A 25264-nucleotide genomic window follows, 5' to 3' on the forward strand; every position below is an offset into this window, starting at 1 on the left:
TGCATTATACTATATGTATGGACTGTGGGCTGTGCATTATACTACATGTACGGACTATGGGCTGTGCATTATACTACATGTATGGACTATGGGCTGTGCATTATACTACATGTATGGACTATGGGCTGTGCATTATACTATATGTATGGACTGTGGGCTGTGCATTATACTACATGTACGGACTATGGGCTGTGCATTATACTACATGTATGGACTATGGGCTGTGCATTATACTACATGGATGACTATGGGCTGTGCATTATACTACATGTACGGACTATGGGCTGTGCATTATACTACATGTATGGACTATGGGCTGTGCATTATACTACATGGATGACTATGGGCTGTGCATTATACTACATGTACGGACTATGGGCTGTGCATTATACTACATGGATGACTATGGGCTGTGTATTATACTACATGTATGAGTGTGGGCTGTGCATTATACTAAATGTACTGACTATGGGCTGTGCATTATACTACATGTACGGACTATGGGCTGTGCATTATACTACATGTATGAGTATGGGCTGTGCATTATACTACATGTATGGACTATGGGCTGTGCATTATACTACATGTACGGACTATGGGCTGTGCATTATACTACATGTACGGACTATGGGCTGTGCATTATACTACATGTATGGACTATGGGCTGTGCATTATACTACATGGATGACTATGGGCTGTGTATTATACTACATGTATGAGTGTGGGCTGTGCATTATACTAAATGTACTGACTATGGGCTGTGCATTATACTACATGTACGGACTATGGGCTGTGCATTATACTACATGTATGAGTATGGGCTGTGCATTATACTACATGTATGGACTATGGGCTGTGCATTATACTACATGTATGGACTATGGTCTGTGCATTATATTACATGTAAGAGTGTGGGCTGTGCATTATACTACATGTATGGACTATGGGCTGTACATTATACTACATGTATGGACTATCGGCTGTGCATTATACTACATGTACGGACTATGGGCTGTGTATTATACTACATGTATGAGTGTGGGCTGTGCATTATACTACATGTACTGACTATGGGCTGTGCATTATACTACATGTACGGACTATGGGCTGTGCATTATACTACATGTATGAGTATGGGCTGTGCATTATACTACATGTATGGACTATGGGCTGTGCATTATATTACATGTAAGAGTGTGGGCTGTGCATTATACTACATGTATGGACTATGGGCTGTGCATTATACTACATGTATGGACTATGGGCTGTGCATTATACTACATGTATGGACTATGGGCTGTGCATTATACTACATGTACGGACTATGGGCTGTGCATTATACTACATGTATGAGTGTGGGCTGTGCATTATACTACATGGATGACTATGGGCTGTGCATTATACTACATGTATGACTATGGGCTGTGCATTATACGGGCTGTGCATTATACTACATGTATGGACTATGGGCTGTGCATTATACTACATGTATGGACTATGGGCTGTGCATTATACTACATGTACGGACTATGGGCTGTGCATTATACTACATGTATGAGTGTGGGCTGTGCATTATACTACATGGATGACTATGGGCTGTGCATTATACTACATGTATGACTATGGGCTGTGCATTATACTACATGTATGGACTATGGGCTGTGCATTATATTACATGTAAGAGTGTGGGCTGTGCATTATACTACATGTATGGACTATGGGCTGTGCATTATACTACATGTATGGACTGTGGGCTGTGCATTATACTACATGTATGGACTATGGGCTGTGCATTATACTACATGTATGGACTGTGGGCTGTGCATTATACTACATGTATGGACTATGGGCTGTGCATTATACTACATGTATGGACTATCGGCTGTGCATTATACTACATGTATGGACTATGGGCTGTGCATTATATTACATGTAAGAGTGTGGGCTGTGCATTATACTACATGTAAGAGTATGAGCTGTGCATTATACTACATGTATGGACTGTGGGCTGTGCATTATATTACAGTCATATGAAAAAGTTTGGGCACCCCTATTAATCTTAAGCTTAATGTTTTATAAAAATTGGTGTTTTTGCAACAGCTATTTCAGTTTGATATATGTAATAACTGTTGGACACAGTAATGTTTCTGCCTTGAAATGAGGTTTATTGTACTAACAGAAAATGTGCAATCTGCATTCAAACAAAATTTGAAAGGTGCATAAGTATGGGCACCCTTATCATTTTCTTGTTTTAAATACTCCTACCTACTTTTTACTGACTTACTAAAGCACTTTTTTTGGTTTTGTAACCTCATGGAGCTTTGAACTTTATAGCCAGGTGTATGCAATCATGAGAAAAGCTACTTAAAGTGGCCACTTGCAAGTTGTTCTCCTGTTTGAATCTCCTCTGAAGAGTGGCATCATGGGCTCCTCAAAACAACTGTCAAATGATCTGAAAACAAAGATTATTCAACATAGTTGTTCAGGGGAAGCATACAAAAAGCTGTCTCAGAGATTTAACCTGTCAGTTTCCACTGTGAGGAACATAGTAAGGAAATGGAAGAACACAGGGACAGTTCTTGTTAAGGCCAGAAGTGTCAGGCCAAGAAAAACATCAGAAAGGCAGAGAAGAAGAATGGTGAGATCAGTCAAGGACAATCCTCAGACCACCTCCAGAGAGCTGCAGCATCAACTTGCTGCAGATGGTGTCACTGTGCATCGGTCAACTATACAAGGCACTTTGCACAAGGAGAAGCTGTATGGGAGAGTGATGCGAAAGAAGCCGTTTCTGCAAGCACGCCACAAACAGAGTTGGCTGAGGTATGCAAAAGCACATTTGGAGAAGCCAATTTCTTTTTGGAAGAAGGTCCTGTGGACTGATGAAATCAAGATTGAGTTATTTGGTCATACAAAAAGGCGTTATGCATGGTGGCAAAAAAACACAGCATTCCAAGAAAAACACTTGCTACCCACAGTAAAATTTGGTGGAGGTTCCATCATGCTTTGGGGCTGTGTGGTCAATGCTGGCACTGGGAATCTTGTTAAAGTTGAGGGACGCATGGATTCCACTCAGTATCAGCAGATTCTTGACAATAGTGTTCAAGAATCAGTGATAAATATGAAGTTACAAAGTGGATGGATCTTTCAGCAAGACAATGATCCAAAACACCGCTCCAAATCTACTCAGGCATTCATGCAGAGGAACAACTACAATGTTCTGGAATGGCCATCCCAGTCCCCAGACCTGAATATCATTGAACATCTGTGGGATCATTTGAAGAGGGCTGTCCATGCTCGGCGACCATCAAACTTAACTGAACTGGAATTGTTTTGTAAAAAGGAATGGTCAAAAATACCTTCATCCAGGATCCAGGAAATCATTAAAAGCTACAGGAAGCGACTAGAGGCTGTTATTTTTGCAAAAGGAGGATCTACTAACTATTAATGTCACTTTTCTGGTGAGGTGCCCATACTTATGCACCTGTCAAATTTTGTTTGAATGCAGATTGCACATTTTCTGTTAGTACAATAAACCTCATTTCAAGGCAGAAACATTACTGTATCCAACAGTTATTACATATATCAAACTGAAATAGCTGTTGCAAAAACACCAATTTTTATAGAACATTAAGCTTAAGATTAATAGGGGTGCCCAAACTTTTTCATATGACTGTACATGTAAGAGTGTGGGCTGTGCATTATACTACATGTATGACTGTGGGCTGTGCATTATATTACATGTAAGAGTGTGGGCTGTGCATTATACTACATGTATGACTATGGGCTGTGCATTATACTACATGTAAGAGTGTGGGCTGTGCATTATACTACATGTAAGAGTGTGGGCTGTGCATTATACTACATGTATGACTATGGGCTGTGCATTATACTACATGTATGACTATGGGCTGTGCATTATACTACATGTATGAGTATGGGCTGTGCATTATACTACATGTATGGACTATGGGCTGTGCATTATACTACATGTATGAGTATGGGCTGTGCATTATACTACATGTAAGAGTGTGGGCTGTGCATTATACTACATGTATGGACTATGGGCTGTGCATTATACTACATGTAAGAGTGTGGGCTGTGCATTATACTACATGTATGACTATGGGCTGTGCATTATACTACATGTATGAGTATGGGCTGTGCATTATACTACATGTATGGACTATGGGCTGTGCATTATACTACATGTATGACTGTGGGCTGTGCATTATATTACATGTAAGAGTGTGGGCTGTGCATTATACTACATGTATGGACTATGGGCTGTGCATTATACTACATGTAAGAGTGTGGGTTGTACATTATACTACATGTATGGACTATGGGCTGTGCATTATACTACATGTAAGAGTGTGGGCTGTGCATTATATTACATGTAAGAGTATGGGCTGTGCATTATACTACATGTATGGACTATGGGCTGTGCATTATACTACATGTAAGAGTGTGGGCTGTGCATTATACTACATGTATGAGTATGGGCTGTGCATTATACTACATGTATGGACTATGGGCTGTGCATTATACTACATGTATGACTGTGGGCTGTGCATTATATTACATGTAAGAGTGTGGGCTGTGCATTATACTACATGTATGGACTATGGGCTGTGCATTATACTACATGTAAGAGTGTGGGCTGTGCATTATACTACATGTATGGACTATGGGCTGTGCATTATACTACATGTATGACTGTGGGCTGTGCATTATATTACATGTAAGAGTGTGGGCTGTGCATTACACTACATGTATGAGTATGGGCTGTGCATTATACTACATGTATGGACTATGGGCTGTGCATTATACTACATGTAAGAGTGTGGGCTGTGCATTATACTACATGTATGGACTATGGGCTGTGCATTATACTACATGTATGACTGTGGGCTGTGCATTATATTACATGTAAGAGTGTGGGCTGTGCATTATACTACATGTATGAGTATGGGCTGTGCATTATACTACATGTATGGACTATGGGCTGTGCATTATACTACATGTATGGACTATGGGCTGTGCATTATACTACATGTATGGACTATGGGCTGTGCATTATACTACATGTATGGACTATGGGCTGTGCATTATACTACATGTAAGAGTGTGGGTTGTGCATTATACTACATGTATGAGTATGGGCTGTGCATTATACTACATGTATGGACTATGGGCTGTGCATTATACTACATGTATGGACTATGGGCTGTGCATTATACTACATGGATGACTATGGGCTGTGCATTATACTACATGTATGACTATGGGCTGTGCATTATACTACATGGATGAGTATGGGCTGTGCATTATACTACATGTAAGAGTATGGGCTGTGCATTATACTACATGTAAGAGTATGGGCTGTGCATTATACTACATGTATGACTATGGGCTGTGCATTATACTACATGGATGACTATGGGCTGTGCATTATACTACATGTATGGACTATGGGCTGTGCATTATACTACATGTATGAGTATGGGCTGTGCATTATACTACATGTATGAGTATGGGCTGTGCATTATACTACATGTAAGAGTATGGGCTGCGCATTATACTACATGGATGACTGTGGGCTGTGCATTATATTACATGTAAGAGTGTGGGCTGTGCATTACACTACATGTATGAGTATGGGCTGTGCATTATACTACATGTAAGAGTGTGGGCTGTGCATTATACTACATGTATGGACTATGGGCTGTGCATTATACTACATGTAAGAGTGTGGGCTGTGCATTATACTACATGTATACTACATGTATACTACATGCATGGATCTAATTCTTATAAACAGGGAGGAAATGGTTGAGGAGGTAAAGGTGGCTGGGACCCTAGGAGGCAGCGATCATGCTATTATAGAATTTTGGATAACTAGAGGAGGAAGACATGTGAAGACTCAAACTTCAAGGTTAGATTTTAGAAAGGCAGATTTTAAGAGACTCAGAAAGAGAATAGGAGGGATCCAATGGCTGGATGTCCTTAAGGACAAAAATGTCCAGGAAGGATGGGAAATTTTTAAAAATGAGATTCTCAAAGCACAATCGTTAACAATCCCGAAAAGTAGGAAGAATGGGAAGCATTTAAGGAAACCAGGATGGATGAACACAGAACTTAAACACATGCTAAAAAGAAAGAAAGAAATGTTTATTAAATGGAAAGAGGGAGGCATATCTAAAGAAGATTATAATGCAGTCTGCAGATCCTGCAGGGCACGTATCAGGTTAGCTAAAGCTGACAATGAATTAAGGCTTGCAAGAGATGTCAAAAGCAATAAAAAAGGATTTTGGGGGTATGTCAAAAGTAAAAGAAAAGTCAAAGATGCTATAGGATTTTTACAGGATGAAAATGGAGAAATGGTAAGAGAGGATGTTGAGAAGGCCGAACTTTTTAATTCCTATTTTGCATCTGTTTTCTCTCAGAAAGAAAATGTAACATCAACTGATCTTCACTGTCCTTTTAAAGGAATAGAGGAATCCAAGTTATCAGTAAACAGAAAGATTGTGAGGGAATATTTAGCTAACATAAATGAGTTCAAGTCTCCAGGTCCAGATGAATTACACCCCAGAGTACTGAAGGAGATTGTAGAAGAAATTTTAGAACCACTCTCCATAATCTTTGAAAATTCTTGGAGAACAGGAGAAGTCCCAGAAGACTGGAGAAGAGCAAATGCTGTTCCTATCTTCAAAAAGGGGAAGAAGGTGGACCCAGGGAACTATAGGCCGGTGAGTCTGACTTCTATACCAGGAAAGATCTTTGAACAAATTATTAAACAACATGTATGTAAGTACATGGATAAGAATGAAGTGATTAACCAGAGTCAGCATGGGTTTGTAACTAACAAGTCATGTCAGACTAACTTAATTTCCTTCTATGACAGAATCACTGACTGGGTGGATCAGGGAAATGCTGTAGATATAGTATATCTTGACTTCAGCAAAGCATTTGACAAAGTATCTCACATCATCCTTATTGAAAAAATGACCAAGTATGCAATGGACCAGGCAACTGTTAGGTGGATTCATAACTGGCTTAGTGATCGGACTCAAAGGGTGGTTGTAAATGGCTTCACATCCAGCTGGATGAATGTCTCAAGTGGGGTACCACAGGGCTCCGTCCTGGGACCTATATTGTTCAACATCTTTATCAATGATTTAGATGAAGGAATTGAGGGTAAACTGATTAAATTTGCTGATGACACAAAGCTAGGAGGGATAGCTAATACTAGAGAAGAGAGAGAGAGGATTCAAAAAGACCTAAATAAACTGGAGCAGTGGGCAGCAACCAACAGAATGGTTTTTAACAGGGAAAAATGCAAAGTACTACATCTGGGCAATAAAAATGAAAAAAGCATATACAGAATGGGAGGAATAGAGCTAAGCAACAGTACATGTGAAAAAGACTTAGGTATACTAATAGATCATAGACTGAACATGAGTCAACAGTGTGATGCAGCAGCAAAAAAGGCAAATACAATTCTGGGATGTATTAACAGAAGCATACAGTCTAGATCACGTGAAGTCATTATCGGTCTTTACTCCTCTTTGGTCAGACCTCATCTGGAATACTGTGTACAGTTTTGGGCACCACATTTTAAAAAAGACATAGACAAACTGGAGCAAGTTCAGAGAAGAGCGACCAGAATGGTGACTGGTCTGCAAACCATGTCCTATGAGGAACGGTTGCAGGATTTGGGAATGTTTAGCTTGCAAAAAAGAAGACTGAGAGGAGACTTAATAGCTGTCTACAAATATGTCAAGGGCTGTCACATTGTAGAAGGATCATCTTTATTCTCATTTACACAAGGAAAGACTAGAAGCAATGGGATGAAACTAAATGGGAGGAGACACAGATTAGATATTAGAAAAAACTTTTTGACAGTTAGGGTGATTAATGAGTGGAACAGGCTGCCACGAGAGGTGGTGAGTTCCCCTTCAATGGACGTCTTCAAACAGAGGCTGGACAGACATCTGTCTGAGATGATCTAGTGAATCCTGCTTTGAGCAGGGGGTTGGACCAGATGACCCAGGAGGTCCCTTCCAACTCTACCATTCTATGATTCTATGATTCTATGTATGGACTATGGGCTGTGCATTATACTACATGTATGACTGTGGGCTGTGCATTATATTACATGTAAGAGTGTGGGCTGTGCATTATACTACATGTATGAGTATGGGCTGTGCATTATACTACATGTATGGACTATGGGCTGTGCATTATACTACATGTATGGACTATGGGCTGTGCATTATACTACATGTATGGACTATGGGCTGTGCATTATACTACATGTATGGACTATGGGCTGTGCATTATACTACATGTATGGACTATGGGCTGTGCATTATACTACATGTATGGACTATGGGCTGTGCATTATACTACATGTATGGACTATGGGCTGTGCATTATACTACATGTATGGACTATGGGCTGTGCATTATACTACATGTAAGAGTGTGGGCTGTGCATTATACTACATGTATGAGTATGGGCTGTGCATTATACTACATGTATGGACTATGGGCTGTGCATTATACTACATGTATGGACTATGGGCTGTGCATTATACTACATGGATGACTATGGGCTGTGCATTATACTACATGTATGACTATGGGCTGTGCATTATACTACATGGATGAGTATGGGCTGTGCATTATACTACATGTAAGAGTATGGGCTGTGCATTATACTACATGTATGACTATGGGCTGTGCATTATACTACATGGATGACTATGGGCTGTGCATTATACTACATGTATGAGTATGGGCTGTGCATAATACTACATGTATGAGTATGGGCTGTGCATTATACTACATGTAAGAGTATGGGCTGCGCATTATACTACATGTAAGAGTGTGGGCTGTGCATTATACTACATGTATGGACAATGGGCTGTGCATTATACTACATGTAAGAGTGTGGGCTGTGCATTATACTACATGTAAGAGTGTGGGCTGTGCATTATACTACATGTATGGACTATGGGCTGTGCATTATACTACATGTAAGAGTGTGGGCTGTGCATTATACTACATGTAAGAGTGTGGGCTGTGCATTATACTACATGTATGGACAATGGGCTGTGCATTATACTACATGTAAGAGTGTGGGCTGTGCATTATACTACATGTAAGAGTGTGGGCTGTGCATTATACTACATGTATGGACTATGGGCTGTGCATTATACTACATGTAAGAGTGTGGGCTGTGCATTATACTACATGTAAGAGTGTGGGCTGTGCATTATACTACATGTATGGACTATGGGCTGTGCATTATACTACATGTAAGAGTGTGGGCTGTACATTATACTACATGTAAGAGTGTGGGCTGTGCATTATACTACATGTATGACTATGGGCTGTGCATTATACTACATGGATGACTATGGGCTGTGCATTATACTACATGTATGGACTATGGGCTGTGCATTATACTACATGTATGAGTATGGGCTGTGCATAATACTACATGTATGAGTATGGGCTGTGCATTATACTACATGTAAGAGTGTGGGCTGTGCATTATACTACATGTATGGACAATGGGCTGTGCATTATACTACATGTAAGAGTGTGGGCTGTGCATTATACTACATGTAAGAGTGTGGGCTGTGCATTATACTACATGTATGGACTATGGGCTGTGCATTATACTACATGTAAGAGTGTGGGCTGTGCATTATACTACATGTAAGAGTGTGGGCTGTGCATTATACTACATGTATGGACTATGGGCTGTGCATTATACTACATGTAAGAGTATGGGCTGTGCATTATACTACATGTAAGAGTGTGGGCTGTGCATTATACTACATGTATGGACAATGGGCTGTGCATTATACTACATGTAAGAGTGTGGGCTGTGCATTATACTACATGTAAGAGTGTGGGCTGTGCATTATACTACATGTAAGAGTGTGGGCTGTGCATTATACTACATGTATGGACTATGGGCTGTGCATTATACTACATGTAAGAGTGTGGGCTGTGCATTATACTACATGTATGGACTATGGGCTGTGCATTATACTACATGTAAGAGTGTGGGCTGTGCATTATACTACATGTAAGAGTGTGGGCTGTGCATTATACTACATGTATGGACTATGGGCTGTGCATTATACTACATGTAAGAGTGTGGGCTGTGCATTATACTACATGTATGGACTATGGGCTGTGCATTATACTACATGTAAGAGTGTGGGCTGTGCATTATACTACATGTATGACTGTGGGCTGTGCATTATACTACATGTAAGAGTGTGGGCTGTGCATTATACTACATGTATGGACTATGGGCTGTGCATTATACTACATGTAAGAGTGTGGGCTGTGCATTATACTACATGTAAGAGTGTGGGCTGTGCATTATACTACATGTATGGACTATGGGCTGTGCATTATACTACATGTAAGAGTGTGGGCTGTGCATTATACTACATGTATGGACTATGGGCTGTGCATTATACTACATGTAAGAGTGTGGGCTGTGCATTATACTACATGTATGACTGTGGGCTGTGCATTATACTACATGTAAGAGTGTGGGCTGTGCATTATACTACATGTATGGACTATGGGCTGTGCATTATACTACATGTAAGAGTGTGGGCTGTGCATTATACTACATGTAAGAGTGTGGGCTGTGCATTATACTACATGTATGACTATGGGCTGTGCATTATACTACATGTATGACTATGGGCTGTGCATTATACTACATGTAAGAGTGTGGGCTGTGCATTATACTACATGTAAGAGTATGGGCTGTGCATTATACTACATGTAAGAGTGTGGGCTGTGCATTATACTACATGTAAGAGTGTGGGCTGTGCATTATACTACATGTATGGACTATGGGCTGTGCATTATACTACATGTAAGAGTGTGGGCTGTGCATTATACTACATGTATGGACTATGGGCTGTGCATTATACTACATGTAAGAGTGTGGGCTGTGCATTATACTACATGTAAGAGTGTGGGCTGTGCATTATACTACATGTATGGACTATGGGCTGTGCATTATACTACATGTAAGAGTGTGGGCTGTGCATTATACTACATGTATGGACTATGGGCTGTGCATTATACTACATGTAAGAGTGTGGGCTGTGCATTATACTACATGTATGACTGTGGGCTGTGCATTATACTACATGTAAGAGTGTGGGCTGTGCATTATACTACATGTATGGACTATGGGCTGTGCATTATACTACATGTAAGAGTGTGGGCTGTGCATTATACTACATGTAAGAGTGTGGGCTGTGCATTATACTACATGTATGACTATGGGCTGTGCATTATACTACATGTATGACTATGGGCTGTGCATTATACTACATGTAAGAGTGTGGGCTGTGCATTATACTACATGTAAGAGTATGGGCTGTGCATTATACTACATGTATGACAATGGGCTGTGCATTATACTACATGTAAGAGTGTGGGCTGTGCATTATACTACATGTAAGAGTGTGGGCTGTGCATTATACTACATGTATGACTATGGGCTGTGCATTATACTACATGTAAGAGTGGGGGCTGTGCATTATACTACATGTAAGAGTGTAGGCTGTGCATTATAATACATGTAAGAGTGTGGGCTGTGCATTATTATACATGTAAGAGTGTGGGCTGTGCATTATACTACATGTATGGACTATGGGCTGTGCATTATACTACATGTATGACTGTGGGCTGTGCATTATATTACATGTAAGAGTGTGGGCTGTGCATTATACTACATGTAAGAGTGTGGGCTGTGCATTATACTACATGTATGAGTATGGGCTGTGCATTATACTACATGTATGGACTATGGGCTGTGCATTATACTACATGTATGGACTATGGGCTGTGCATTATATTACATGTAAGAGTGTGGGTTGTGCATTATACTACATGTATGGACTGTGGGCTGTGCATTATACTACATGTATGAGTATGGGCTGTGCATTATACTACATGTAAGAGTGTAGGCTGTGCATTATAATACATGTAAGAGTGTGGGCTGTGCATTATAATACATGTAAGAGTGTGGGCTGTGCATTATACTACATGTATGAGTATGGGCTGTGCATTATACTACATGTAAGAGTGTAGGCTGTGCATTATAATACATGTAAGAGTGTGGGCTGTGCATTATATTACATGTAAGAGTGTGGGCTGTGCATTATACTACATGTAAGAGTGTGGGCTGTGCATTAAACTACATGTATGAGTATGGGCTGTGCATTATACTACATGTATGGACTATGGGCTGTGCATTATACTACATGTATGGACTATGGGCTGTGCATTATACTACATGTATGACTGTGGGCTGTGCATTATATTACATGCAAGAGTGTGGGCTGTGCATTATACTACATGTATGGACTATGGGCTGTGCATTATACTACATGTATGACTGTGGGCTGTGCATTATATTACATGTAAGAGTGTGGGCTGTGCATTATACTACATGTATGGACTATGGGCTGTGCATTATACTACATGTAAGAGTGTGGGCTGTGCATTATACTACATGTAAGAGTGTGGGCTGTGTATTATACTACATGTAAGAGTGTGGGCTGTGCATTATACTACATGTAAGAGTGTGGGCTGTGCATTATACTACATGTATGACTATGGGCTGTGCATTATATTACATGTAAGAGTGTGGGCTGTGCATTATACTACATGTATGAGTATGGACTGTGCATTATACTACATGTATGAGTATGGGCTGTGCATTATACTACATGTATGACTATGGGCTGTGCATTATACTACATGTAAGAGTGTGGGCTGTGCATTATACTACATGTATGAGTATGGGCTGTGCATTATACTACATGTATGGACTATGGGCTGTGCATTATACTACATGTATGGACTATGGGCTGTGCATTATACTACATGTAAGAGTGTGGGCTGTGCATTATACTACATGTATGACTATGGGCTGTGCATTATACTACATGTAAGAGTGTGGGCTGTGCATTATACTACATGTAAGAGTGTGGGCTGTGCATTATACTACATGTAAGAGTGTGGGCTGTGCATTACACTACATGTATGACTATGGGCTGTGCATTATACTACATGTAAGAGTGTGGGCTGTGCATTATACTACATGTATGACTGTGGGCTGTGCATTATATTACATGTAAGAGTGTGGGCTGTGCATTATACTACATGTAAGAGTGTGGGCTGTGCATTATACTACATGTATGACTGTGGGCTGTGCATTATATTACATGTAAGAGTGTGGGCTGTGCATTATACTACATGTAAGAGTGTGGGCTGTGCATTATACTACATGTATGACTGTGGGCTGTGCATTATATTACATGTAAGAGTGTGGGCTGTGCATTATACTACATGTATGACTGTGGGCTGTGCAGTATACTACATGTAAGAGTGTGGGCTGTGCATTATACTACATGTATGACTGTGGGCTGTGCATTATATTACATGTAAGAGTGTGGGCTGTGCATTATACTACATGTAAGAGTGTGGGCTGTGCATTATACTACATGTATGAGTATGGGCTGTGCATTATACTACATGTATGGACTATGGGCTGTGCATTATACTACATGTATGGACTATGGGCTGTGCATTATACTACATGTAAGAGTGTGGGCTGTGCATTATACTACATTTAAGAGTGTGGGCTGTGCATTATACTACATGTAAGAGTGTGGGCTGTGCATTATACTACATGTATGACTGTGGGCTGTGCATTATATTACATGTAAGAGTGTGGGCTGTGCATTATACTACATGTAAGAGTGTGGGCTGTGCATTATACTACATGTATGACTGTGGGCTGTGCATTATATTACATGTAAGAGTGTGGGCTGTGCATTATACTACATGTAAGAGTGTGGGCTGTGCATTATACTACATGTATGACTGTGGGCTGTGCATTATATTACATGTAAGAGTGTGGGCTGTGCATTATACTACATGTAAGAGTGTGGGCTGTGCATTATACTACATGTATGACTGTGGGCTGTGCATTATATTACATGTAAGAGTGTGGGCTGTGCATTATACTACATGTAAGAGTGTGGGCTGTGCATTATACTACATGTATGACTGTGGGCTGTGCATTATATTACATGTAAGAGTGTGGGCTGTGCATTATACTACATGTATGACTGTGGGCTGTGCAGTATACTACATGTAAGAGTGTGGGCTGTGCATTATACTACATGTATGACTGTGGGCTGTGCATTATATTACATGTAAGAGTGTGGGCTGTGCATTATACTACATGTAAGAGTGTGGGCTGTGCATTATACTACATGTATGAGTATGGGCTGTGCATTATACTACATGTATGGACTATGGGCTGTGCATTATACTACATGTATGGACTATGGGCTGTGCATTATACTACATGTAAGAGTGTGGGCTGTGCATTATACTACATGTAAGAGTGTGGGCTGTGCATTATACTACATGTAAGAGTGTGGGCTGTGCATTATACTACATGTATGACTGTGGGCTGTGCATTATATTACATGTAAGAGTGTGGGCTGTGCATTATACTACATGTAAGAGTGTGGGCTGTGCATTATACTACATGTATGACTGTGGGCTGTGCATTATATTACATGTAAGAGTGTGGGCTGTGCATTATACTACATGTAAGAGTGTGGGCTGTGCATTATACTAAATGTATGACTGTGGACTGTGCATTATATTACATGTAAGAGTGTGGGCTGTGCATTATACTACATGGATGGACTATGGGCTGTACATTATACTACATGTATGACTGTGGGCTGTGCATTATATTACATGTAAGAGTGTGGGCTGTGCATTATACTACATGTAAGAGTGTGGGCTGTGCATTATACTACATGTATGACTGTGGGCTGTACATTATATTACATGTAAGAGTGTGGGCTGTGCATTATACTACATGTAAGAGTGTGGGCTGTGCATTATACTACATGTATGACTGTGGGCTGTACATTATATTACATGTATGAGTATGGGCTGTGCATTATACTACATGGATGGACTATGGGCTGTACATTATACTACATGTATGACTATGGGCTGTGCATTATACTACATGTAAGTGTGGGCTGTGCATTATACTACATGTATGAGTATGGGCTGTGCATTATACTACATGTATGGACTATGGGCTGTGCATTATACTACATGTATGGACTATGGGCTGTGCATTATACTACATGTAAGAGTGTGGGCTGTGCATTATACTACATGTATGACTGTGGGCTGTGCATTATATTACATGTAAGAGTGTGGGCTGTGCATTATACTACATGTACGGACTATGGGCTGTGTATTATGCTACATGTATGACTATGGGCTGTGCATTATACTACATGTATGGACTATGGGCTGTGCATTATACTACATGTATGGACTATGGGCTGTGCATTATATTACATGTAAGAGTGTGGGCTGTGCATTATACTACATGTATGAGTATGGGCTGTGCATTATACTACATGTATGGACTATGGGCTGTGCATTATACTACATGTAAGAGTGTGGGCTGTGCATTATACTAGATGTAAGAGTGTGGGCTGTGCATTATACTACATGTAAGAGTGTGGGCTGTGCATTATACTACATGTATGACTGTGGGCTGTGCATTATATTACATGTAAGAGTGTGGGCTGTGCATTATACTACATGTAAGAGTGTGGGCTGTGCATTATACTACATGTATGACTGTGGGCTGTGCATTATATTACATGTAAGAGTGTGGGCTGTGCATTATACTACATGTAAGAGTGTGGGCTGTGCATTATACTAAATGTATGACTGTGGACTGTGCATTATATTACATGTAAGAGTGTGGGCTGTGCATTATACTACATGGATGGACTATGGGCTGTACATTATACTACATGTATGACTGTGGGCTGTGCATTATATTACATGTAAGAGTGTGGGCTGTGCATTATACTACATGTAAGAGTGTGGGCTGTGCATTATACTACATGTATGACTGTGGGCTGTACATTATATTACATGTAAGAGTGTGGGCTGTGCATTATACTACATGTAAGAGTGTGGGCTGTGCATTATACTACATGTATGACTGTGGGCTGTACATTATATTACATGTATGAGTATGGGCTGTGCATTATACTACATGGATGGACTATGGGCTGTACATTATACTACATGTATGACTATGGGCTGTGCATTATACTACATGTAAGTGTGGGCTGTGCATTATACTACATGTATGAGTATGGGCTGTGCATTATACTACATGTATGGACTATGGGCTGTGCATTATACTACATGTATGGACTATGGGCTGTGCATTATACTACATGTAAGAGTGTGGGCTGTGCATTATACTACATGTATGACTGTGGGCTGTGCATTATATTACATGTAAGAGTGTGGGCTGTGCATTATACTACATGTACGGACTATGGGCTGTGTATTATGCTACATGTATGACTATGGGCTGTGCATTATACTACATGTATGGACTATGGGCTGTGCATTATACTACATGTATGGACTATGGGCTGTGCATTATATTACATGTAAGAGTGTGGGCTGTGCATTATACTACATGTATGAGTATGGGCTGTGCATTATACTACATGTATGGACTATGGGCTGTGCATTATACTACATGTAAGAGTGTGGGCTGTGCATTATACTAGATGTAAGAGTGTGGGCTGTGCATTATACTACATCGATGGACTATGGGCTGTGCATTATACTACATGTATGAGTATGGGCTGTGCATTATACTACATGTATGGACTATGGACTGTGCATTATACTACATGTATGGACCATGGGCTGTGCATTATACTACATGTATGGACTATGGACTGTGCATTATACTACATGTATGGACTATGCGCTGTGCATTATACTACATGTAAGAGTATGGACTGTGCATTATACTACATGTATGGACTATGGGCTGTGCATTATACTACATGTAAGAGTGTGGGCTGTGCATTATACTACATGTAAGACTGTGGGCTGTGCATTATACTACATGTAAGAGTGTGGGCTGTGCATTATACTACATGTAAGAGTGTGGGCTGTGCATTATACTACATGTATGACTATGGGCTGTGCATTATACTACATGGATGACTATGGGCTGTGCATTATACTACATGGATGACTATGGGCTGTGCATTATACTACATGTAAGAGTGTGGGCTGTGCATTATACTACATGTATGAGTATGGGCTGTGCATTATACTACATGTATGAGTATGGGCTGTGCATTATACTACATGTATGACTATGGGCTGTGCATTATACTACATGGATGACTATGGGCTGTGCATTATACTACATGTATGACTATGGGCTGTGCATTATACTACATGTATGGACTATGGGCTGTGCATTATACTACATGTATGGACTATGGGCTGTGCATTATACTACATGTAAGAGTATGGGCTGTGCATTATACTACATGTATGACTATGGACTGTGCATTATACTACATGTATGGACTATGGGCTGTGCATTATACTACATGGATGGACTGTGGGCTGTGCATTATACTGCATGTATGACTATGGGCTGTGCATTATACTACATGTATGGACTGTGGGCTGTACATTATACTACATGTAAGAGTGTGGGCTGTGCATTATACTACATGTATGACTATGGGCTGTGCATTATACTACATGGATGGACTGTGGGCTGTGCATTATACTACATGTATGGACTATGGGCTGTGCATTATACTACATGTAAGAGTGTGGGCTGTGCATTATGCTACATGGATGGACTGTGGGCTGTGCATTATACTACATGGATGAGTATGGGCTGTGCATTATACTACATGTATGAGTATGGGCTGTGCATTATACTACATGGATGGACTGTGGGCTGTGCATTATACTACATGGATGAGTATGAGCTGTGCATTATACTACATGTATGACTATGGGCTGTGCATTATACTACATGTATGGACTATGGGCTGTGCATTATACTACATGGATGACTATGGGCTGTGCATTATACTACATGTATGAGTATGGGCTGTGCATTATACTACATGTATGAGTATGGGCTGTGCATTATACTACATGGATGGACTATGGGCTGTGCATTATACTACATGGATGAGTATGGGCTGTGCATTATACTACATGTATGACTATGGGCTGTGCATTATACTACATGTATGGACTATGGGCTGTGTATTATACTGCATGTATGACTATGGGCTGTGCATTATACTACATGTAAGAGTGTGGGCTGTGCATTATACTACATGTAAGAGTGTGGGCTGTGCATTATACTACATGTATGAGTATGGGCTGTGCATTATACTACATGTATGGACTATGGGCTGTGCATTATACTACATGTAAGAGTGTGGGCTGTGCATTATACTACATGTATGAGTATGGGCTGTGTAATATACTACATGTAAGAGTATGGGCTGTGCATTATACTACATGGATGGACTATGGGCTGTGCATTATACTACATGGATGGACTATGGGCTGTGCATTATACTACATGTATGAGTATGGGCTGTGCATTATACTACATGTATGAGTATGGGCTGTGCATTATACTACATGAATGGACTGTGGGCTGTGTATTATACTACATGTATGGACTATGGGCTGTGCATTATACTACATGTAAGAATGTGGGCTGTGCATTATACTACATGTAAGAGTATGGGCTGTGCATTATACTATATGTATGGACTATGGGCTGTGCATTATACTAGATGTAAGAGTGTGGGCTGTTCATTATACTACATGTATGACTATGGGCTGTGCATTATACTACATGTATGACTATGGGCTGTGCATTATACTACATGGATGACTGTGGGCTGTGCATTATACTACATGTACAGACTATGGGCTGTGCATTATACTACATGGATGACAATGGGCTGTGCATTATACTACATGGATGACTGTGGGCTGTGCATTATACTACATGTATGACTATGGGCTGTGCATTATACTACATGTATGATTATGGGCTGTGCATTATACTACATGTATGACTATGGGCTGTGCATTATACTACATGTATGGACTATGGGCTGTGCATTATACTACATGTAAGAGTATGGGCTGTGCATTATACTACATGTAAGAGTATGGGCTGTGCATTATACTACATGTAAGAGTATGAGCTGTGCATTATACTACATGTAAGAGTATGAGCTGTGCATTATACTACATGGATGACTGTGGGCTGTGCATTATACTACATGTATGACTATGGGCTGTGCATTATACTACATGTAAGAGTATGAGCTGTGCATTATACTACATGGATGACTGTGGGCTGTGCATTATACTACATGTATGGACTATGGGCTGTGCATTATACTACATGTAAGAGTATGGGCTGTGCATTATACTACATGTAAGAGTATGGGCTGTGCATTATACTACATGGATGACTGTGGGCTGTGCATTATACTACATGTAAGAGTATGGGCTGTGCATTATACTACATGGATGACTATGGGCTGTGCATTATACTACATGTATGGATTATGGGCTGTGCATTATACTACATGGATGACTGTGGGCTGTGCATTATACTACATGTATGAGTATGGGCTGTGCATTATACTACATGTATGACTATGGGCCGTGCATTATACTACATGTATGAGTATGGGCTGTGCATTATACTACATGGATGACTGTGGGCTGTGCATTATACTACATGTAAGAGTATGGGTTGTGCATTATACTACATGGATGACTATGGGCTGTGCATTATACTACGTGTATGACTATGGGCTGTGCATGATACTACATGTATGGACTATGGGCTGTGCATTATACTACATGTAAGAGTATGGGCTGTGCATTATACTACATGTATGAGTATGAGCTGTGCATTATACTACATGTAAGAGTATGAGCTGTGCATTATACTACATGTATGGACTATGGGCTGTGCATTATACTACATGTAAGAGTATGGGCTGTGCATTATACTACATGTAAGAGTATGAGCTGTGCATTATACTACATGGATGACTGTGGGCTGTGCATTATACTACATGTATGAGTATGGGCTGTGCATTATACTACATGTAAGAGTATGAGCTGTGCATTATACTACATGTAAGAGTGTGGGCTGTGCATTATACTACATGTAAGAGTGTGGGCTGTGCATTATACTACATGGATGACTGTGGGCTGTGCATTATACTACATGTATGACTATGGGCTGTGCATTATACTACATGTAAGAGTATGAGCTGTGCATTATACTACATGCATGACTGTGGGCTGTGCATTATACTACATGGATGACTATGGGCTGTGCATTATACTACATGTATGGACTATGGGCTGTGCATTATACTACATGTAAGAGTATGGGCTGTGCATTATACTACATGGATGACTGTGGGCTGTGCATTATACTACATGTATGAGTATGGGCTGTGCATTATACTACATGTATGAGTATGGGCTGTGCATTAAACTACATGGATGACTGTGGGCTGTGCATTATACTACATGTAAGAGTATGGGCTGTGCATTATACTACATGGATGACTATGGGCTGTGCATTATACTATATGTATGACTATGGGCTGTGCATTATACTACATGTATGGACTATGGGCTGTGCATTATACTACATGTAAGAGTATGGGCTGTGCATTATACTACATGTAAGAGTATGAGCTGTGCATTATACTACATGTAAGAGTATGAGCTGTGCATTATACTACATGTATGAGTATGGGCTGTGCATTATACTACATGTATGAGTATGGGCTGTGCATTATACTACATGGATGACTGTGGGCTGTGCATTATACTACATGTAAGAGTATGGGCTGTGCATTATACTACATGGATGACTGTGGGCTGTGCATTATACTACATGGATGACTATGGGCTGTGCATTATACTACATGGATGACTGTGGGCTGTGCATTATACTACATGGATGACTGTGGGCTGTGCATTATACTACATGTACAGACTATGGGCTGTGCATTATACTACATGGATGACTGTGGGCTGTGCATTATACTACATGTACAGACTATGGGCTGTGCATTATACTACATGGATGACTGTGGGCTGTGCATTATACTACATGTACAGACTATGGGCTGTGCATTATACTACATGGATGACTGTGGGCTGTGCATTATACTACATGTATGGACTATGGGCTGTGCATTATACTACATTTAGGGACTATGGACTGTGCATTATACTACATGGATGACTGTGGGCTGTGCATTATACTACACGTATGGACTATGGACTGTGCATTATACTACATGGATGACTATGGGCCGTGCATTATACTACATGTATGAGTATGGGCTGTACATTATACTACATGGATGACTGTGGGCTGTGCATTATACTACATGTATGAGTATGGGCTGTGCATTATACTACATGTATGGACCCATGGGCTGTGCATTATACTACATGTATGGACTATGGGCTGTGCATTATGCTACATGTATGGACTATGGGTTGTGCATTATACTACATGTAGGGACCATGGGCTGTGCATTATACTACATGTATGACTATGGACTGTGCATTATACTACATGTAAGAGTGTGGGCTGTGCATTATACTACATGTATGACTATGGGCTGTGCATTATAATACATGTATGAGTATGGGCTGTGCATTATACTACTTGTATGGACTCTGCATTATACTACATGGATGAATATGGGCTGTGCATTATACTACATGGATGACTATAGGCTGTGCATTATATTACATGGATGACTATGGGCTGTGCATTATACTACATGTACGGACTATGGGCTGTGCATTATAATACATGCATGAGTATGGGCTGTGCATTATACTACATGTATGGACTGTGCATTATACTACATGGATGAATATGGGCTGTGCATTATACTACATGGATGACTATAGGCTGTGCATTATATTACATGGATGACTATGGGCTGTGCATTATACAACATGTATGGTCTATGGGCTGTGCATTATACTACATGTATGGAGTATGGGCTGTGCATTATACTACATGTATGGAGTATGGGCTGTGCATTATACTACATGTATGGACTATGGGCTGTGCATTATACTACATGTATGGACTATGGGCTGTGCATTATACTATATGTATGAGTATGGGCTGTGCATTATACTACATGAATGGACTAATGGCTGTGCATTATACTACATGTATGGACTAATGGCTGTGCATTATACTACATGTATGGACTATGGGCTGTGCATTATACTACATGTATGGACTATGGGCTGTGCATTATAATACATGTATGGACTATGGGATGTGCATTATACTACATGTATGGACTATGGGCTGTGCATTATACTACATGTAAGAGTGTGGGCTGTGCATTATACTACATGTATGGACTATGGGCTGTGCATTATAATACATGTATGAGTATGGGCTGTGCATTATACTACATGTATGGACTGTGCATTATACTACATGGATGAATATGGGCGGTGCATTATACTACATGGATGACTATAGGCTGTGCATTATATTACATGGATGACTATGGGCTGTGCATTATACTACATGTACGGACTGTGGGCTGTGCGTTATAATACATGTATGAGTATGGGCTGTGCATTATACTACATGTATGGACTGTGCATTATACTACATGGATGAATATGGGCTGTGCATTATACTACATGGATGACTATAGGCTGTGCATTATATTACATGGATGACTATGGGCTGTGCATTATACAACATGTATGGTCTATGGGCTGTGCATTATACTATATGTGTGGACTATGCGCTGTGCATTATACTACATGTATGAAGTATGGGCTGTGCATTATACTACATGTATGGACTATGGGCTGTGCATTATACTATATGTATGAGTATGGGCTGTGCATTATACTACATGAATGGACTATGGGCTGTGCATTATACTACATGAATGGACTATGGGCTGTGCATTATACTACATGTATGGACTAATGGCTGTGCATTATACTACATGTATGGACTATGGGCTGTGCATTATACTACATGTATGGACTATGGGCTGTGCATTATACTACATGTATGGACTATGGGCTGTGCATTATACTACATGTATGGACTATGGGCTGTGCATTATACTATATGTGTGGACTATGCGCTGTGCATTATACTACATGTATGAGTGTGGGCTGTGCATTATGCTACATGTATGAGTATGGGCTGTGCATTATACTACAAGGATGACTGTGGGCTGGGCATTATACTACATGTATGGACTATGGACTGTGCATTATACTGTATGGAGGATTATGGGCTGTGCATTATACTTCGGTTATGGGGCCCCATCACTTCTATATTCGCCCCTGGTGAGTGTAATAGTTTATTTTTTTCTATACACTAAAGAACAGAGGCAGAACGGGGGACATATACTAGGTTGAGGCCCAGGATAAGGGACATACATATACAGGGGGTACGGAAAGTATTCAGACCCCTTTAAATTTTTTTTTTTTTTTTTTTCAACATCATTTTTATTTGATTTTTCAAAACATAAATACATAACATACATGTAATCTGGTACATAGAGAGGTCAGAGTGCCCGTACGCAGACTGGGCCTAAAACAACTCTATTCACATATTTAATTGGTATAACAGGGGCAGGGGGCATTAACCCCTTCAGCACGGAGACTCTTTTGGGGTCTTGTGTTGCCCCTTTATAAGAATCATAAGGTTTCTGTTCTGTTTCCTGTAATAGATACATACGACCCAACTATGGAGACAGGAAACGTATTGTTCTCAGAGTACAGGACCCCCACATTTTTTCTTTTTTAATAAATTTGCAAAAATTTCTACATTTCTGTTTTTTTCAGTCAAGATGGGGTGCAGAGTGTACTTCAATGAGAAAAAAAATAAACTTTTTAGAATTTACCAAATGGCTGCAATGAAACAAAGAGTGGAAAATGTAAAAGGGTCTGAATACTTTCCGTACCCACTGTATATATCAGGATGGGGGGTGGTCAAAATCTTGCAACGGGTCCAATCAGACCCTAGTTATGCCTCTGATTGTACTGTGTGGGGGGATGGCGGTACTATGGGGCATTACACTGTGGGGGGCATCATACGTCCTGCATAAGGGGCATAATGGGGGCATTACACTGTGGGGGGCATCATACATCCTGCATAAGGGGCATAATGGGGGCGTTACACTGTGTGGGGGCATCATACATCCTGCATAAGGGGCATAATGGGGGCATTACACTGTGTGGGGGCATCATACATCCTGCATAAGGGGCATAATGGGGGCATTACACTGTGTGGGGCATCATACATCCTGTATAAGGGGCATAATGGGGGCATTACACTGTGTGGGGGCATCATACATCCTGCATAAGGGGCATAATGGGGGCATTACACTGTGTGGGGGCATCATACATCCTGCATAAGGGGCATAATGGGGGCATTACACTGTGTGGGGCATCATACATACTGCATAAGGGGCATAATGGGGGCATTACACTGTGTGGGGGCATCATACATCCTGCATAAGGGGCATAATGGGGGCATTACACTGTGTGGGGGCATCATACATCCTGCATAAGGGGCATAATGGGGGCATTACACTGTGTGGGGCATCATACATACTGCATAAGGGGCATAATGGGGGCATCATACATCCTGCATAAGGGGCATAATGGGGGCATTACACTGTGTGGGGGCATCATACATCCTGTATAAGGGGCATAATGGGGGCATCATACATCCTGCATAATGGGGGCATTACACTGTGGGGGTCCTGTACTCTGAGAACAATACGTTTCCTCCCTTCCTGTCTCCATAGTTGGGTCGTATGTATCTATTACAGGAAACAGAACAGAAACCTTATGATTCTTATAAAGGGCCAACACAAGACCCCAAAAGAGCCTCCGTGCTGAAGGGGTTACTGCCCCCTGCGCCCAGTAATGGGGGTCTCCACATACCTCCACCTGCAGAGCCGCCACCACATATATGGCTGTTGTGTGCGCACAGGACCTGTGATGAGGTCACAGAAGGGGAGGAGTCAGGGGTCACATGATCAGGGGCCTCAGTGGATGCAGGACTCTGCTGTGCTGGTTGTCATGGTGCTGGATGAGCTGAAGTTTATGTGTGGGGTCAGGAGGGGTTTACAGTGTGGATGTAGCAGAGCCGCGTGTCTGCGAGGTGTACGGAGCAGAGCAGCGCGTGTACGAGGTGTACGGAG

The 25264-nt window shown here is 40.8% G+C and overlaps 1 protein-coding gene across 1 annotated transcript in view; it reads right to left on the bottom strand.

The window, feature by feature from the left end:
* LOC141172242 (uncharacterized) overlaps window positions 1-25063 on the bottom strand; it is a 38582-nt gene extending 13519 nt beyond the window's left edge. Inside the window, exon 1 of the mRNA XM_073656230.1 lies at window positions 25005-25063. Within this exon, the coding sequence (XP_073512331.1) occupies window positions 25005-25030 (26 nt within the window). The 5' untranslated portion in view covers window positions 25031-25063. The remainder of the gene's footprint in view (window positions 1-25004) is intronic.
* Between the last annotated feature and the right edge of the window lie 201 nt (window positions 25064-25264).

Source organism: Phyllobates terribilis, unplaced genomic scaffold, assembly GCF_046119375.1.
Source record: "Phyllobates terribilis strain yellow unplaced genomic scaffold, ASM4611937v1 Scaffold_12__6_contigs__length_324123572, whole genome shotgun sequence".
Lineage (NCBI taxonomy): Eukaryota > Metazoa > Chordata > Amphibia > Anura > Dendrobatidae > Phyllobates > Phyllobates terribilis.